The 19,700-nt window shown below is 38.9% G+C and overlaps 1 protein-coding gene across 1 annotated transcript in view; it reads right to left on the reverse strand.

Annotated features, from left to right (window-relative positions):
* LOC139978963 (uncharacterized) overlaps nt 1-19,700 on the reverse strand; it is a 41,893-nt gene that overhangs the window by 4,598 nt on the left and 17,595 nt on the right. The window contains exons 2-13 of the mRNA XM_071989571.1: nt 15,771-15,888; nt 14,662-14,852; nt 13,859-13,939; nt 13,055-13,226; nt 12,083-12,210; nt 10,354-10,527; nt 9,903-9,993; nt 3,251-3,301; nt 2,457-2,644; nt 1,655-1,735; nt 829-885; nt 433-538 (exon numbers count right to left, since the gene is read on the reverse strand). Of these exons, the coding sequence (XP_071845672.1) occupies nt 433-538; nt 829-885; nt 1,655-1,735; nt 2,457-2,644; nt 3,251-3,301; nt 9,903-9,993; nt 10,354-10,527; nt 12,083-12,210; nt 13,055-13,226; nt 13,859-13,939; nt 14,662-14,852; nt 15,771-15,828 (1,378 nt within the window). The 5' untranslated portion in view covers nt 15,829-15,888. The remainder of the gene's footprint in view (nt 1-432; nt 539-828; nt 886-1,654; nt 1,736-2,456; nt 2,645-3,250; nt 3,302-9,902; nt 9,994-10,353; nt 10,528-12,082; nt 12,211-13,054; nt 13,227-13,858; nt 13,940-14,661; nt 14,853-15,770; nt 15,889-19,700) is intronic.

Below are 19,700 nucleotides of genomic sequence, written 5' to 3' on the forward strand. Positions count from 1 at the left end.
GGCCTGACATTTCGATCCTAGCAGGATCATATTCAGAGGCAAACTGAAACTTATGAAGATTCTGAAGAAGATTGTGCTGGGATAGAAACGTCAGTCCCTCTCACTTATACACATTTACCTACACAGGCTTTTTGCAGTAAATAAAAGTAGTTCGCTAACACTTTCTTCACTCTTTAATTTTCAACTATTACTTTTATATTTGTGAACATTGAGTGTACAGTAATAATTAATGAGTACAAGTGGAGTTTTGTAGGTCTAATGTTAGGTGTTATCACTTATATTTTAAGTGAAAGACTTTCTGAAAGTTTTTAACATTTGTTAAGACTTTGGTGACACATTTAATGACATATATTTTTGGGTCATGCACTTGAAATGTGTTGGAGGAAGATATGCTGCCCACCCAAGCAGCTCCAGTAAAGTTAAGATTCTTACCAGGAACAAACTTGACCCCAATCCACCAGGAAAATGGCATGAGGGCGTGGTGAAACACATGTAGAAATGAGACCTGTCTGTTCTTTTTCCGCAGGATGAAGAAAAACTACAGAGGAAATAGAGAAGTGAGAACATATTAGTAATAGTCTGGAGGGTCAAAAAACATAATCAGGAGAAGGGGAGGAAGTGGGGAACGGTCAGGAGGGGAGGAAGTGGGGAACGGTCAGGAGGGGAGGAAGTGGGGAACGGTCAGGAGGGGAGGAAGTGGGGAACGGTCAGGAGGGGAGGAAGTGGGAACAGGCAGGAGGGGAGGAAGTGGGGAACGGTCAGGAGGGTTCAGCCGAAACTCACACCAAGGGACTAAATTATCAATGGAGTCTTACATACTGTACATACCGTGTCGAACATTTCGATAAATTTTGAAATATAGAACAACCAGCAGACAGAAGCCATCTGGAAAAGGAAGATGAAACAAACACACACAGTATGAATAAAGTATAGTTGAGGAGTATAACTCATGCAAACCATGTGACTGTTATCTGTATATATAAAGTATATATTGCATAGGAGTATAACTCATGCAAACCATGTGTCTGTTAGCTGTATAAGTAAAGTATATAGTTTAGGAGTATAACTCATGTAACCATGTTGCTGTTATCTGTATATATAAACTCCACAAAACGGGTACTCGTTTTCTGAAGAAAAAAATTGTGTAACTGCTACGCAAGTACTTTCATGATTCCTTTAATTCTGTAGGTCTGCACGTTTGATTAATCAAGACATGCTAATACAGAACTTTAATTTCATGAAATAACTTTCTTGTAGTGTAGATGGTTGTTTCAATTACTTACTATTTCAACATTGTTACATTATTACATTGTGTTTGAATAGTGCCGCGAATTTTTTACCTGTTACCCGACCTGGTTAATGAAGATGGGTACCCGGTTCTGACTTTTTGCTACCAGACTCAGGCTTAGTAGTGGTCAAACAGGTTTTGATCTCTGATAATAGTTGTGCCAGATTAGTTTTCATTGGTTAATAGCATATAATCAGCCACATTGCAGATCTATTTCTACTTCTTCGTTTCCGCATCAACAACTCATCTTTCGCTGAATCACAAAATTTTCCATAAATATGTTTGCCAGTATTTACATCTTTCTTATATGTTTTGAGGAAAGTCTTTCTGGGTCATATTACCTTTGAGCTCAAAGATAGTACTTACTCTTAAAGCCTGTGGTTTCCTGGAGTAGTCCACAAGTTCGCAACCAAACGAATAACCAGCTAGCCAACCCGACATGTTAAACTGAAAAAGCAACATATATGAGAACATATCAGGTAGGGTTTTCAACTTTCAAGGCAGCACCTTGTCAAGAATTGTCTAAATAGTAATTGCAGTTGTTGGTTAACCAGGTAAATTTAGACCAAGGGAATGTATGGGAATAAATATGCCACGAAATGTATGAAATATATGCTACAAATGCAAACTTCACAATCTATGTCCAATTATGTACATGCCAATGACCAACAGTGAATTGAAAACACCTTGTCAATAAATTTGGAAAAAGTTGCAAACTGTAATAATAGAACTTGAAGCTATTAAGACTGTTAGTCCTGAGCTTGTGATCTCTGCCATAAACTAAACATGAAGTAAAGATATGTGATCACCAGATCATTCATGGTAATGTTCTGAGCTTTGACTGACGATACCCCATCTCCCCATCTCCCCTACCCTCTTCCCGTAATCCTCTCTTTGTCCCTCCACTGTTTATCTCCTACCTCTCCTCTTCCCCTGTTTCTTTCTTTCTTCTCTCCATCCCTTGTCTACTAATCCCCTTACATCTATCTCTTTGTGTTCACCATGCTCATTAACCTGTCTGTATTCCGTGCGTGTTTTTGACCCGTCTGTTACTGTTACTTGTCATTTAGCCTTTGAAAAAGATCCTGCTAGGATCGTAACGTCAGGCAAACTTACTTTAACATGATATCCCATCTTAGAGACAGTTTTTCCTCTTCTCTGTACTTACCTCCCAAAACATGTAAAAGGATAAGGCCACCATGGCAAAGTTGTAAACTATTAAAAGCGGTTTTAGATTAAATGGTTCTCTATTGGCCATGAGTTTTGGTCCTATCCAGACAATTAGGAGATATAGGACCACCAACAACGTCCCTGTCTTTGGGGTCTGCATGAGAGGCCAATCCTCTACCCTAGGATCTGGAAATTTAAAAGGAACAAAATGAAAAATTAATTACATCAAACTTAAACCACATTTTGAGATGATTTTGCTGTCAGTGGAACTATACTCACAGATAAGTCAAAAGAATGACAAGTCACCCGCAAACATCATCTGTTACTAGCCCCTTCATCCCCAGCAGCAATACTATACATTTAATTAACTTTCACCAGTGACAAATCAGGAATTATTTCCACAGGTAGGCAAGAGCAGTCTACAAAAACATGTTCAAAATGTTACTGATCATGCAGCCTGAGACACCTTATGGAGCAATGCTCTACATGAACAATCTTAAAAACCAACTGAAATTCAATAAAAACCAGAGTAAAATCATGAAATACTGTACATAAGTGTATGTAGCTTGGGATTCTAAATAGGGTATACTTGTGATAGGGTATTTCAAAATAACAGAAGGTCAATGAACATGTGTAGCAATCCTGATTGTTCATTTACCACATCATGTAGTATTTCCTTCCTTGTCATGAGAATAGTTATATCCTGAGGTGTTCTGGACAGCAGATTGGATACAATTATTAATTTGGCCCAGGTTTAAAGTAATCCCTTACATATTTTTCTTCTCCACTTACCTGAATACTCTTCTATTATATGATCCCACCACTGTATTACGGCAGCCATTATGAATGGAAAAGAATTGCACGTTGATCAGAATAAAAACTATCCAGAAATTCAGTGCGTTGGTGAAGTCTTCAGATATGCTTGGCCAGTTGAAGGACCTGAGAAATGAAGATAAATCTGGAATTCTAAATTTTTTGCTTTTAGAGGGTGTGAAGACTCGCGCAAAAAGAAACGTCTAATGCTGGTAATCTGACCTAGTTTCAAATGAGGTGTAACAGAAGTGTTAGACACCACCATCAATCCCAGAAAATACACACAGCTTGCTACCATCGGTATTTAGACACTAGTGTACAGTCAGTACATACAGCTGCGGTCAATACCCACAGCAGTGTACAAACAATACAGCGATGGACATCTCAGGTCCAGCTAAAGATAACAAGGTACTGTACATTACTGTACTGTCTGCCTTTTGTAGCGACACGAACAAAACTTCACTTGCAAGCAACGGCAAGTTAACTTTTTCAGATGGCGGCACACGGTTTGGGGCGAGTCTTCAATGCTTTCTAAAAGCATATCAGGTATGAATAGTGCCACACTACTTGTCCTGTAATGATGCATTTCCTATTGACCTGGCATCAAGATGGAATCCCACACTGACAGTCATTTGTAAGCCTTTTAACAAAGATAAGCATGAATGAACCTTATACACAGTTCAGACACTAGCATGGCAAGGAAAAAAATGTGGAAGGAAAGACATGATGGTTCCTTAGGGGAAGAAAATGTACACTAACCACAAAGTAGCTCCTGTCAGAACTGTCCGACACATTTGCCTTTAAATGCTTTCAAGTTTAAAATAGTTAAGGTCTGCTGAATTAAATGAGGGCTGCCTCATCAAGAGTCAAAGCAAACTGTAACATTTGCTACATGTAACAACGTACACAAATTTTATGTTCTACTATCCTAGCAAAATTTGATTTGTTTTAAAGAGTCCATCTGTATCATAAATTGTAAATTTTCCTAGTTTTGAGAAGGGCAGGTTGGCAGGCCTGATATCGTTGCCTAGCTGTTACACTACCGAGTTACAGTAGGGTTATAATACTGTGTCACATGAATTATGTTAGACTGAGTAGAGTAAGACCTACAGTAACTCAGATCAACAAACCGAAAGGCCTCAACTGAATAGTCAATTTTATGTCAAAACTTTAAATGTCTAACGTTTAATTAGGTGTACATGTAAATTGTAATGTAACTTGTACTTTGTGCGTACATGTAAATTGTAATGTAACTTGTACTTTGTAGCCTAGCCTAAGTACATGTATTGGCAACATTACCGCTACTAGCGATTAATTATCATGCCTAACTGTAGCACTACCACTGTACCACCACAGTATAGTTCAGCAGGCCGAATGACCGATATATTTTCCTTCTTAAATGAAAGAGAACCAACATCATACTTTATGCTGCGATCGAGACATTCCTAACATTACATATTTCGTGTTGAAAATAATTCGCAAATAGTTAAGACGTTAACAAGTTCTTTGTAGGTTAAAGTAGCGTACGTACCGTACCTTGCCGCAACAAGTAGAAGTACTGTAACAGTTACGGTACATGAGTTAGGCGCGGTATCGTCTTTCACTGCACCGTTTCTCCTCCAGCACCGTTGACATAGTATAGCGTGTGTACCGGTCATAGAAACTGATAAGGAATTTCTATGGTACCGGTACATTCAGCACTCGAGCGGGGACGTGCGACTAATTTCGAGGGTCGCGGGAGATTCCCTACTGCACGACCGCTGTTCTGACAGAATTATATTACCTTTTAGCCTTGTAAGAAGATCCTGCTAGGATCGAAACGTCAGGCCAACTTACTTTACACATTCTCTTACACAGGCTCTCTAATGGATAAGCAGTTTGCTAACAGTTTTATTTTACTTAGAATAATATTACGTATAACAACCGCGAGCTCTAGCTCTTATCGGTAGACACAAAGAAGTGAAAGTATCTAAATGCGTCTTTACATTGCTGTTTTGAAGGCCACTTTCGCTTCCCATGTACTCTCTGGGAAATGAGTTATCTGAATATCTATATTAAAGTGCAAAATGAAATGCTTTTCCCTACGGATGCACACCAGAGGTATCGATCCTAAGTTTGTCCATCCAAACCTATAAACCGATGCTTCACATCCCGTGGCAAAGGCCGTCGCAATCGCAGGAACGAATCGCTCATATAGCGTGATGAATAGGGAGGATCGACTCAGCGCAATTGGCAAAGAAAATTGGCCAATACGCCTTTAAAAATGGCTTCGTGTGTGACTGAAGACAACTCAAACTTTGGTTGGTGTGTACTATTATAGGCAAGAGAGAGAGAGGGGGTGGGGGGGGGGGGGCTTGTGGGGATGCTGAACCACACCAGAAATGATTTCCAACAAGGAAAAGAAAGTAAAAAAACACGTCTGGAAATGGCTGATAGTTTTCCAAAATTGGCGGGTGCAGTTTGTCTGGAAAATCATGCCGAAATAACTCCATAGCAGTTGCCGAGAATATGGATAAGACCTCTCTTGTCTAACCGCGCTGAATATGCTACGTGAGAGGTCAAGTGAATGTTCAGAAAGTTTAAAGTTGTAATCAATTCAATCAAAATAATGAAGTAAAGTACCTGCCGATGCGGACTTCACATTGGCCATATAAGCATATAGCTAGACCCAAGTTTCTTTCCTTTTTACATCTTGGGCCAAAAACCCTTTTTCAGGATAAAGTGTTCTAAACGTTTGAACATCATCCTTAAAACATAGAACCACCAAAACGCTCAAAGGACATCAAAATTCCAACCTCCCTTAAAACAAGTAGTTTTGGTTCATAACCCCTTGATGTCAAAATGTGAGGGGGTGGGGGATGCGTCAATACTAACAGCATGTTCCCGTATTTATTGGAAAAAAGATGGTCACTTTAGTATTTGCCTTCCGGCTTGGAACATCATGCAGGATGATTTATTCCTATGACAGTGGGAGTGTCACCAATTAAATTACAAAACAAGGCCCCCCCCCCCCCACACACACAGAAGGACTGGCCTTTAAACTACTGGTTGTTGCAAACACAAACAGACACACACAAAAGAAGAACAGATGTTGGGTGATGATGGGTCCCTTCATTTTTTTATGTTATTCATTGTTTATTATGTATACTGAAGTTCTTACAAATTTGTTTCAAGAAAGAAGTGATTAATCCTTTAGGAATGCACATCAACTTCATGAAAGATAGTTGGAATTACATCTGAATACAAAAAGTAGAAAAATGGTTGGCACTCAAAAATCTTACCCTCCCCTCCCCTTCCCATCCCTCACATTTAGGTCTACATCTCAGATGTGTGCAAATTGTCTTGAAAACTGCACTTGCATTCTCCCAACGTTGCGTTCTCCCAACCTTTTGTTATCCCACTTCCTCCCCCTTCCTCTACCCATTCCCTTTCCAACCTGCCATTTATTCAAAGAATTAAAACCAAATTTTTGTTTAAAGATAAATCTCTTATGTAAATAGGAGGGAAATGTCTTATAATTTCCATCATGATGCAGACATATTAATATCAAGCCTCAAACTTTTTTGAGGAACAGCTATTTGTTCTTCGATCGCTGCATGTTGGTCACCGAACCCCGACGAAAACATGTTGTTTCGTTCCACTAATGTTCTCATTTCTAATTACAACAAAGGAAATATTCAATTGTCTAAAATAGCAAATGTATGGAGCGATCTAACTTGCTGTCACCGTAGGTTCCTTTTCCCGATATCAAAAGATCAGGGATATTTCAGGATATAAGATCTGCATTCCATGTCAATCAAACGATAGAACATGAAATGAACAGACATTTGAATAACGATACGAATGATAATTTATGATTTAAGTACAAATTTCCAAAATCATTTATTAAACCAGAAAGGAGGGAAGATTCTGAATCTGATCTGAAGTAATTTTTACATTATAATAGATTTTTAATCAATGAAAGTTACCATGCCTACTGCACTTTAATATCTTGGTTATATTAAGGTTCAAAATTCTTTAGGAAAAAAATCTGATCTGATTTACCAATATTGAAACTTTTGTTCTTTTTTTTCTATAGTTAAGGTACAGTGTGATCAAAATTAATTGTCAAAATGACACAGAATAAAAAGTGTCCTTGAATTAGCAAACCCATTACAATATATAGGTTTACTATATATTAGAAATACTAAATGTTAAATGTACTAATAAATCTACAGTGCATATCTATATGTTTACTGAAATAACTCTACAGACCTTAATTGGAGTTACCTTCTACAAACAACGACTGTTCTTCTGTCTCTTCAATTTTCGATGATCACAGAACCGTTCTTCTCTCACTTTTTTTTTTTAGACTCAATACTGTTAAAATATACTCCATACTGTTAAAACATACAGTAAAAAGTACTGTTAACTAATACTCAATACTGTTAAAAAAGTAACTGACAATGAATCAACTAAGATCTACACTGTCTTTATTTTATGAAATTTGCTCAAACCTTTACAAGCATGTTTTTCTTTTCTTTCTTTTTTAAACAGTTCTTACATTTTGTAAACCTCCGAGTTATTTCCAAACTCTCAAAGATAGTCCAATATTAAGGCAACTGCAATGTTCATAGAGTGACAGAATTCATATGACATTGTTAAAATATGACCAGAAACGATCAAACCTGAATTTTCTTAGCACATGTCGAGCTTAAATTAATTCTATTTATACTTAATACTAATGTGATATATGAATGAATAGTACTTCAACGCAGCAACAATTCAGACTGAACTAATAAATTGCATGTTTTTTTGCATTGATCCTGTTGTCCTGAGACTGCCAAATGAATGTGACAGATATTAATATCAACCTTTGAAAGACTGTGCATAGCCAAGCGTTGATGTATTCATTTGTACCCAAAGACTTACTTTGACATATGTTGACCTCAAATAACCTTTGACCTCTACCAAAAAAATAAATAAACATTCCTTCTACTCCCAAAGTGGATCAACCAAAGTGGATTATAACTATAACTGACTATAGATAGCATCCTTGACCGTTCATAAATGAATACACAAAAGAAAAGATAAAAAACCAAAATCCAAAGCCTGCAGCATTACATACAACTTTAGAGAAATGAGATAAATACTGTCATTGCCCTTCAAAAATAAACAGAAGGACCGACACAGAAGGAAAAGTAAGAAATGATAAAATTTCAAACTTGCAAATACTTCACGTACAAATGTTATGTTAGAATAGATTTGGCCAAAAAATGTAAAAAGGAAGAATCAATTCTCCCCAACAGAACAACATGCACAGCAGGAATGCTGACCTAATATAACTATTGCTTGTGCTTGTAAGCCAAGGTTTATCCTCTATTACACTACTGATATTACCATGGCAACCAAGATGATCTCTCTCTTGTTTTGTGTTCATAAAAGGTTGAATCATGTCATCAAATTGAAAAATTATTGAAAAGAGAATAGCCATATGCAATATTAAGAAAATTTGTTATTATCAGTTAAATGGTGGAATGTCATAGATCAGTAGAATTGTCTCCAACAAAAAGGTAAAACTTTGTTCAATCCACTGACAGAATATCATTCATTCAGTGTCTAATGTTGAAAAACTGTAGGATCAAACAGGTAAAAACAACATGGCTATGAAAATTTTAAGGAAAACTCCCTTGTCTGTTACAGTTGTTACACCTGCGATGTGCAGCCTATATATCACAGTTCTTGTTTGGATGTCACAATAACTGATTAAAAGTATTTGTTACATTCAAAGGGAAACATCACAACTTCAGGTAGACAACTTCTAATAAACCAAAGCAACCCAGGGTAGCCTACTTTGCATATAAGAATTGGGACTGGAGATCTTATTTTAAGACATGTTAGAAAAATTTGCCAAGTAATTGCAATTAATACGACAAGGATATTGGACAAACTTTATAGAGTAAGTATATGGCTCAGGGAGGCAGACGACTGTGGTATGAATTGCCACCGGCTGCCTGATCCAACTAACACTGCTTGGGGTTTAAAACGAATACCACATTTAACCTTTCACCCAACAGGAAATAGTAGCCTTCTAGGACCCAGCGGCACTCTGGTTCCAGTAAAGGGTTCTTTTAATCCGCTAGCCTGCCCATCAGCCCCTGACATGACCAACAAAATGAGTGGAACTGGTTATGAAACCCACACAGTTGGATGGTACCACTGTATCCACAGAGCACAATTACCTATGTTTTGACACCATCATCACTAGTTTTCTTCCATTATTTTAGAAGTTACAGATGATTTTTACTGTTTTTGTGGTGGTTGCCATAGCAACGACCTTACAAAAAGTTGCTGATCCTATGCCAAGGTATATAGGAGCTTAAATTGTTTGATATACCCTAACGCATAATTACAGACCAAGAAACCTTGGTTCAGAGATGTTGGTCCTCACGAGGCATAGGGTTTCAACCCCACTGAGTTGTTTTTATCGGAGACGGGTATGAAAGTAAAGTATTAATGAATGAACCATCATTCTAATTTAGCATAGCAACTGCAGCCCTGAGTCGCTTTTTCTCATAAATCCCAAGACAGCAGACTACAGTAGTGATGACTACGTAATTGTACTCTGGCAAAGTAAGTTGCCTGTACTTACATGTGCCCTGATGGATTCGCACTCGTAGCCTGAACTCTGAATTTTCCGAATCTAGTACAGATTCTAGTGCAAGAGGGAGTACTCCTTCATGCTATTGAATTATTTTACCAAAAGTTAAAACATATACCCTCATATTGAGTCTCCACATTTTTATGACAAGTGCAACAAAAGAAACCAGAGGCTTGTTTTCATACTGGTGGTTTTAATAAAGGTAATTTTACTTGTACTCGTACTCAAACCGTTGTACTTACTAAAATACACATACTCTATAGCAATACAAATAAAATAATAAAAACATTGAAAAGTAGCATAAATGTCCACACGCCCCCCCTCCCCCCTCCTCAAAATGCTTTTCAAATATAACATATTCACCAAGAAACTACCAACAAAATGCAGCAGAGAAAACAGAATTTTTCGTCAGAAATGTCATAGGGCCAAGCCTGCTAAGTTATTCCGATCTTTTGCTATTCTCTTTTCTTCCCAAGTAGGATTGGATGTAGAAGTTAGTAAAGAGTGATGTAAGAAACATTGCGTAGGCCATTACTGCATAGTTGAAGCCACTAGGAAAATCACAGCCCACGTATATGTTGTATCCGGTGTGGCACAGGACAGTAAGAAATTGTACCTGAAAATGTCATGGAAAAGAAAAAACAAATACAATCATCATGTTAATCAAATTTTTTCCCTCCATGAAGCAATTTGCTTTTCTGGATGAGTGGAGTATGTTATTTTGAAATAACATACTATCTAGACAACATTGACTAGAAAGTGAGCTGAATGAACTATGTAGCCGCTAACCAGAGACGTAGCGGGTTTTGGCCCCTCCAAGATCTGGGGCAATAGTTAGTCAAGCTAGGTGACATCTTATTGCCCTCTCTGGCAGCCGACAGTGACAGTTTATTAAGTGGTATATCTCCCTACTGACCACAAGATCAAATCTCCAGCTACATCTACTTGGATCTATTGTGTGGAATCAATGAAGTGTAAATACATCGTGTAGCTAAATTGTGAAACTAACTGGCCTCTAAGAATCTTGATGTTTTGTAGTAGATTGTACCAAATTGTGAAATCGTGAAGATAGATCAAGTTAGCTAGGCCAAGTGGGGTTGATATTTGCTCAGACGGTGTATCTGATATGTTTGGACCCGATTGCTTCGGCCTATCTTCTTGGGTTGGATGTGTGCCTCATTAGTGTAGGGCAGGAAAAATACGCTACAGAGACCGACCCAGTAGAAACCATGGACCAATATGAAATTCTGTATGCATGTATTCTCTAAACTGGTATGACATACAACAAATATAAATCGCATTAGATATGTCAGTGAGCATGCAACTGTTTAATATAGCAATATATCATTCACTTAATAGTGGTTTTAATACACAACTTCATAGGCAAGACCCACCAATACACACAACCACATACTGTAGGCAAGACCCCACCAACTGCAATGCCACTCGAATCAAACATCCCGCTTTGGTGGACTTAGTGCCTACTACGCAGGCCACGCCCAAGGATTTTGTAAATTATGAAATAAACCATATAACACTGGCAAGACATTATCAGCTATTTAACTGTATTCTTCAGATCTTTGAAGAACAGTGGGGCCCAAGATTCACCCATACCATCTATAACTTACATAAATAGCTTAAAGGCATTGAAGACTCGCCCCAAACCTTGTGCCACCCTCTGAAAAACTTTCCATTGCTTGCAAGTGAAGTTTTCTTCTTGTCGCTACAAAATGCAGACAGTAATGAAACGTGATACCTTGTTATCTTTTATCTGGACCTGAGATCAGGGAGTTCCATAACAACTCCCTGCTGAGATGTCCATCACTGCTATATGTACACTGTGTTGTGGGTATTGACCATAGCTGCATGTATTGACTGTACACCAGTGTATAATTACTGACGGTAGCAAGCTGTGTGTGTATTTTCTGGGATCGATGGTGGTGGCTAACACTTCTGTTGCACCTCATTCGAAACTAGGTCAGATTACCGGCCTCAGACATTTCTTTGTGCGCGAATCTTCCCTCTCTTTAATTTCTAATCAGGAAGATGACAAGAACATGTCATATAGCCACACTCTCTCCCATCCTTCATCTTCCACTACTCAAATTCCCCCCCCCCCCCCTCCCCGCCACCCCCGGTTGGCATAAATCCAGCCAGACTCTCTCACTCACCAATTGCATCTGTGTCATATATCTTTTCCACCAGAGGTACTTTTGCATGTGAGGACCAATGGCTGCTAAGGCGTAGTATGAATACATCAGGATATGTATGAAGGAGTTACACATCGCTAAAAAATAAGCTGTCGGGAAGAGGGAAAATAATACATATATCTCAGAACATCTTTGTCAACTGTTAAAAAATATCAAATGGGAGAAAATCAAATGCAATAAAAGTGCATATGGACTACACACATTCAGAAGAGTCTAAAATTTGCCAATAGAGGCCGTGTTTTTTTTTTGTCATGTTTTCTTTACGGCACAGTACGAAAGTTTACAGAAGTCATGGCTAGACCTGGAGGGGATGTACGAAAGGTTTACAAAGGAGAATTTTTAAATGCGGCTTTTTTGAAAGAATGTCCGTTAAGACCACTGGTCAATTTTACCTTGTCTAATCCTTGGTAGCTTGTTAAGCTCAAGTTGGTAGCTAGAGTAAATTTATCTTTTTCACTCACATTGTCCTTCAGCATTTTACTTGTCTCCTAATTTAGCATGCGGTACTTCCTTAGTTCCTTTTATCCCATCCAGCTCCCTCTTCTTCACCCCCATCCTTCCCTTGTTTAACCCCCTCTGTAACTAATTTATACCCTGCCCCACAAGTGACTTTTTCTTTTGTTCTTACATTGCCCCAGCTATGTAATTCTTTCCTTTACTACCACGAAGTACTTCCTTAGTTCCTAATTTTCCTTTGTCTCCTATCCAGCACCCTCTTCTTTGCCCCATCCTTCCCTTGTGTTACCCCCCTGTACCTAGTTTACCCTCTCCCCCTATTGTACTTACATTGTCCCCCGGCTACGTACTTGACTCCCAGCCACCAATTTAAGATCATTGAACTATGTGTTCAACTATGTGTTCATCCTTCCCTTGTGTTACCCACCCCCCCTGTACCTAGTTTACCCCCTGCCCCCTCCCCCCTATTGTACTTACATTGTCCCCCGGCTACGTACTTGACTCCCAGCCACCAATTTATGATCATTGAACTATGATGAAAGACGTGAAGGAACGTTATCTGTTTGTCTTTTTTCCGAAGCACAAATAGTATCGTATCCAAGAGTTCGATGACTTTTGAGAAGAAATACCACCAGCAAACACTCGCCATCTGCAAAATGAACGGGGAAAAAGAGGTAAATATTTGGATCTTGATAGAATAAGAATGTAAGCAGAGTTCACATTTTGAAGCAACATTAATTAATATAGCAACCGATACCAAACAGATCACAAACTTCAAGTATGAAATGTTTGAAAAGTTAATGCTACAATAATTTTTCTTTGTTTTTCTTTGGCCCATTCAAAAACCTTTGAGCTTGAATTTAATTGGACAGCCATGTCCACCCTCAGCTCTACCTTGACCCTCCCTCCCTCCTTCCATCTCCCTTCCCCCTACCCCACCCCACCCCACAGTGTCAGGAACTCTGTGAAATTCCATCATACAACAGGAAAGAAGATGAAAGTTAAACAATTTCTGAAAGGGAGAACAAAAATTGTTAGGATTTATAAATGGAATTACTAATTACTCCCTCATTAAATCTTTTCTTTTGTATAACCTCTAAGAGGTTGTCTCAGTTTAACTACTAGTGATGGAAAATGGAAAACTTAGTTTCACAACGTTAAATTTGCAAGGATTGGCCAAATTATAAAGAAAATGGTGTCAAACACAAAACGATGACTGCTTCAAATGTGTCTGACACGCAACCATCGTAAGTACAAAAGTCTACGGTCGTCGAGACATACCCGTAACGCTAGAGGATCATTTGAATAATCGACCGGTTGGCACTTGTAACTGTAGTTGGCAAGCCAGGAGGATATACGGAACTGAAAGACAAAACAGAACAGAAATGGTGAAAAAATTAAGGAAACACAAACCTCTTTATAATACTCAATCAAATTTATCAATAAATCTTCTGGATAGAGCCATGAATGGGGGGGGGAAGTGTTCACGATCCAATCAAACTCAATCAAATTTATCAATAAATCTTCTGGGTAGAGCCATGAATGGGGGGGAGGTGTTCACAATCCAATCGAACAGTCGAAAAGACCAAATCGCTTGCTTTAACCTTAACCCCCCCCCCCCATTAAATTGAGTGCATGGACAACACTACTGGAAAACCAAATTCTTAGTTTTACAAGTGACACATGTGTCCATATAATCCCAAAGCGATTAGTTGGTTGTAATTTATACTGGAAAACAAAATAATACCCTACCAAAATAAAATCAAAGCATATTTGATCATTATTGTGTAACATGATTTGTGTTACATTTCACTCCCCCTCCCCACCCCACTCCCCTTGCATCCCTTCAACCAATTTTATAGGCTTTGTTCCGAGGTTACATAGTATGAAGGTTACAAGGTACAGGTACTGTGGTTTATGGCTGGTGACCCACCTCCCCCCCTCCCCCCTCCCCCCTCCAGGAGTGTCCTCTCCTCATTTGGAAAACAAATATGAACATGTCAAACAAAAAGTGAAAAACACTTTTTGTGGGTTTTTGGGGGTAAAAAGCTTACTACAGGTGTATGTACATGATAATTACTTACTTCATAAAACATGTACGTTGATAGGATCACCAGAAAGCCATTGTAGAGTATCATAAAGCCCTTCAGGTCATAGGCCTGACGGTTTGCCATGAGCTTAGGCCCCAACCAAACAATACCGATCAAGTAGAAGAACTCGATGGCAATGATAGGTAAGGGGTTCTTCATGAGAAGCCAGTCCTCTACTCTTGGATCTGCAATGGATAATTCATAATTAAGAAATTAACATTGATAATTTGATCAAAACTTAATTCAAATTACAAAATTAAAGAATTTGCATAACAAGCTATATATCTTAATGTGATGTTAAAATACTACCATCACACTCTTCCACTTCCCACCCTAAAAATAATAATTGTTTTTTTCCTTTGAAATTTTCATAATTTTTACTTGTTTTTGGAAAGTGCTGTACTACTACCATATGTTTGTTTTGCATGCCCTTCTCAAGTTATATACAAGTAAGACTAGTATCAAATGGGCAGTGATGACATTACATCGTACTCAATGGATCTCGATAGCAGAGTTGCAATGTATTGAACCTCAGCAGTTTGCATCTTGGTCCACACGTTTTTATCAAACCTAGCTCTGGTATTTCTCATATTCAGATTGAAGTTGATCTACATCAGATATTCTCGATGATCCTCCAAATTTTACCACAAAAGTGATCGAGGACCGATGAACAGGTGAACAAGAAATTTGATTCAGTACGTGCTCAACATTTCGCACATTTTCACACCCTTCTTCTGATAGTATTAATCACTTCCAAAACAGGAATTGGACAACAAAATTTCTTTCCAAATAGTTTCAAGTCTTACTTCGTTGATTGGTTGTAATCAATCTACTCAATCTAATTGTTACTTGTTTTGTCGGTTTTGGCCTCCCTTGTTCCTCTCCCGCCTTTGAGGGGCTTGCCTGTTTTGTATGTTCTTTTACGTGTTGAGAAAAACTACTAGCCATGTGCGCACATGGTGTCACGTACGACAGACAAACAGGCAATCGAGAGACAAGATTTTCAGAGTAAGTCGTGGATTTTTCACTAATGATTGAAATAGGAAATGTAATTTTTAGAAGACCTCCTTGAAATGCAATTTCAACATATCTACAGTACATACCTCCTTTCTCCAACATATAGTCATAGAATGTGGTCACTCGTTCTGCGAAGGCCGCCATGATGTCAAGGTTCTCTTTATTCAAGGAGAGGATACCTGTTGGTGAGCTGGCTTTGAGCTACTAGAAGGAGCAAAAGAGTAAATGAAAACCATTTAGTGTACAAACAACATATAACAGTACATATCTTAGTACTCATAGTAAAAGACTTTATTAAGTACAGTTAGGTTACATATAATTCCTTCTGTGCTGGAAAAAAAAAATTCATAGAAATCATGTGGGCCAAAAACATATGAACATAAGTTTCCATTTCAGGGAAACATGTAATTCTGTTACAGTTTGAAAATATTCCACCAGAATGGTTTCCCTGAAGCAGTGTTGCCAACTTATCCATGTTACTGTGACAATACAGGTACTGCAATTTATTAGTAATTGTTATAATAGTTGTAAAATTCCCCAAAACTTACTGGTTTGGGACCAATTATATAACCACTTTGTTGGTTAGCAAGGTAGATGAGGAAAGTACATCAGTAGACTGGAGACAGATGCGTGTAAGAGAGGAACACCGTAAATTTGTAATTTCCATAAACAGCATCCTTGCTTCAAACATCCTAAGTTCATGTAGACATGTAGTATCAAAACAAGTTACAACTTCATAAAAGACCACACACAAACAACAAGTTGGTTTTCATTGGTGTGTTTTTTCTGATAAGAATGTGAAGCAACTATACAAATATAGTGATTCCCACTTTCTGAAACATCACAAACAACCAGTAAACAAACACAAACAACCATAACCAACCACAAACAACCAAAAAGATTATTTGGGATCTGCAGGGCAGGTGGTATATATGCAGTACTATAGCTATAGTACAACAACACACAAGGATGAATCATAACAGAAGTGAAATCTAAAATCTAAATGATCAAATTTTGCTTAAGAGAACTTTTTAAGAGAGAAGTTTTACTGATCGTAGAGAGACCAACTTTGAAATTTTAACCTTAACGAAGAGACAGACTAGCTGAAACAAACTGACTTTAGCGTACTGTACCTGCAAATACTGTGAGTATAGTTTTTACACACTGATTTGTGGCTACAAATCCCCAAATACATGAATTGCCCCAAATCACAGCATATCACTGGTGTTTGAGCACTTTAATGCTAAAATGGGAATAATAGAGCAATCTTCCACACAAGGAGGTATAACTATTGTTCTCAGCCAAATGGATTGGTGTTATTGTATAACCACTAAATTTTTTTTGGCAACCGATTACTTAACTTCAATTATTAAACCCCAAGTTATTTATGGAATACAATTGGTAAACGGCCTAGACAAGTTTTGTTACAAAGAGGTACAGTAGGTTGACTTGGTGCAACTTGTTGATACAGTTTTGTATTTGAAGTTGAAGCAATAATGTTTGAGGGATGATACTGCTAAGTCCTACAGGACAGATTGGTGATTGCTTTTATTGCAGTAATGTAGTAATTAACTAACAGTAAACAGTATGTAATAACTAATCACCTGAGAATGTATACAATATTTCTGCTCTTGTCAGTTACTGTACAAAGCAATGTGTACATGTATACATCCTGTATAGAGCCACTGTGCTGTCAGATGCAAAATTTTAGTAGATCTAACGTATTACACTACAATTAGAGCAGTGAAGATCCCTCTGATAATAACCCTAAATTGTGATCTACTGCAATGTTTTCTTTGGCATTTTCTGAGTCATCATCATTCTTGTTTATGCTTGAATGTTGAAGGGGTTGAATATAAACTACTGATGGTCTAAAAATCTGGAAGATTTAAGGTGATTTAAGGTATTTTAGAAAATCTTAGAAGATTTCACAGCAACAGCTGGCAGATGGGTTGGGGAGCACTATACTTAACTTTGAGCTCTTTTAGCTCAAACTCTAGTAATGTGTAAAGGTAAGAGGGCCTGACGTTTTCATCCTAAAAGGATCTTCTTCAGAGGCTGAATGACAAGTTACAGTAACAGACAGGACAAAAACACACACAGAATACAGACAGGTTAATGAGCAGGGTGAACACCAAAGAGAAAGATGTTAGAGGATTAGTAGACCAGGGATGGAGAGAAGAAAGAAACCAACAGGGGGTTGAGGTGAGGTAGGATATAAACCGTAGAGGAACAAAGAGCGGATTAAGGAAAGAGCCTAAGAGGGTAGGGAGTAAACTAGAGAAGGACAAAGACAGAAAGGGGAAAAAATGGGTGGAAGAGAGCTACGAGAAGAGGGGTGACAGAGGGGAAAAAGGGGAGATGGAAGGGGGGGGGAGGAGGAGAAAGGTTAGTCATGCCCTTCCTGAATGTTGAGCCCATGAGGTTGAATGGTGTGAAGGCGTTGCATCCAGTTTCACTCTGCTGATTCGTACTACAGTAGGTCAGGACGGCTACCTAAGGATTCAATCCCCTGTAGGGACATGTCATTAATGGTATGGTTGGGAAGGTTAAAGTGTTCTCCAACTGTGGTCTCAGTCTTCATGGTGTTGACTATGGATCTGTGACCATTTTTTATAAGATGTTTTATAATGTGGGACTAGTGGGTACAGTACAATGAAAGTGCCTACTGTCATTGGCATTGGTAACACTCAACAAAAGGTACTTTTTATGTCTGTGGACAAAAACATGTCCAAGTTGCACTGTACAATATTTCTTAAAGGGTGACATACATGTACAGTTAGTAAAATCTCTTATACTGTAGCAATTCCAAATTTTCAAATTTTGCTAAATCTCTGGAAGGCACCTTTAAAGGGTGTGAAGACTCGCGCAAAAAGAAACGTCTAATGCCGGTAATATGACCTAGTTTCGAATGAGGTGTAACAGAAGTGTTAGACACCACCATCAATCCCAGAAAATACACACACAGCTTGCTACCGTCGGTAATTAGAAACTCCAAAACTTACTGGTTTGGATATTTACGAGTGACGAGCTTACCTGTCTCCCCCCAACCTATGCACCTCATTCTACCGCGCCTAGAATGTCCTGGTAACCTTTTAACACTGTGCACCCTCTGTGACCCGGCTTCACGGGTCACCAACCTTCCTTCTCATGAGACCAAAGCCCCTCCAAAGTGGTCTCTGCCTTGGAGTCGAGTAGTAGTCCTTCCCGACAAATGGGAGGGCTACCCCTCGACTCCTAGCCTAACATCGAATTTCTGACGCTTCCAACGGGAGGGGTAGTACTCCCCTTCCTGTGGGGAGGGGGACTACCCTCTACGACCCCATCCACGCCTGTACCCTTTAGCTCTAAAAAAGGTAGCCGAAGGTACTCTACAAGTTAGGCCCAAGGCCCTGAACACCGGACAAAGGAAAGGAGTATCAACATTATAAAGGAAATATATATATAACGCTTCTCCATATATATATAAAACACTTTAAGACACTCTTCCCTAAGTCACTCATAGTGGCCCTAAGTTACTACGAGATACTACAAGTTACTACCGATTACTACAAGTTACTACCGGTTACTACCGGTCAAGATAAAACTATCTTTGCAACAAACTCGCTGGTAACAATAGATGATGGTACGGGGGCTCGTACGGTAGTGGAACCTCCTTTCCTCAGGTCTCTTGGCCTGTGCTAGAAGGTGTTTTGTTAAGTCAATGCGACCGCTCCTCCGTCCGGCTGTGTTCCACCCCCCTCGGGGGAGGGAGGCGGGAATGGAGACAGGTAAGCTCGTCACTCGTAAATATCCAAACCAGTAAGTTTTGGAGTATTTACTTCGTTCCTCGCTTACCTGTCTCCCCCCAACCTATGCACCGAGTGGCACTGCCCGATGGTGGGAGGCCCGAGGGGTGGGACCTAGTACCCGCCGGATCTCGCATCACCACGCTACAAAATGCCTCCTCAGCCTGTAATGAGTCTGAAAGGTAACAGGCGACGAACGTCGTTGGTGTCCGCCAAGCTGCTGCCTTA

Source organism: Apostichopus japonicus, chromosome 2 (assembly GCF_037975245.1).
Source record: "Apostichopus japonicus isolate 1M-3 chromosome 2, ASM3797524v1, whole genome shotgun sequence".
Lineage (NCBI taxonomy): Eukaryota > Metazoa > Echinodermata > Holothuroidea > Aspidochirotida > Stichopodidae > Apostichopus > Apostichopus japonicus.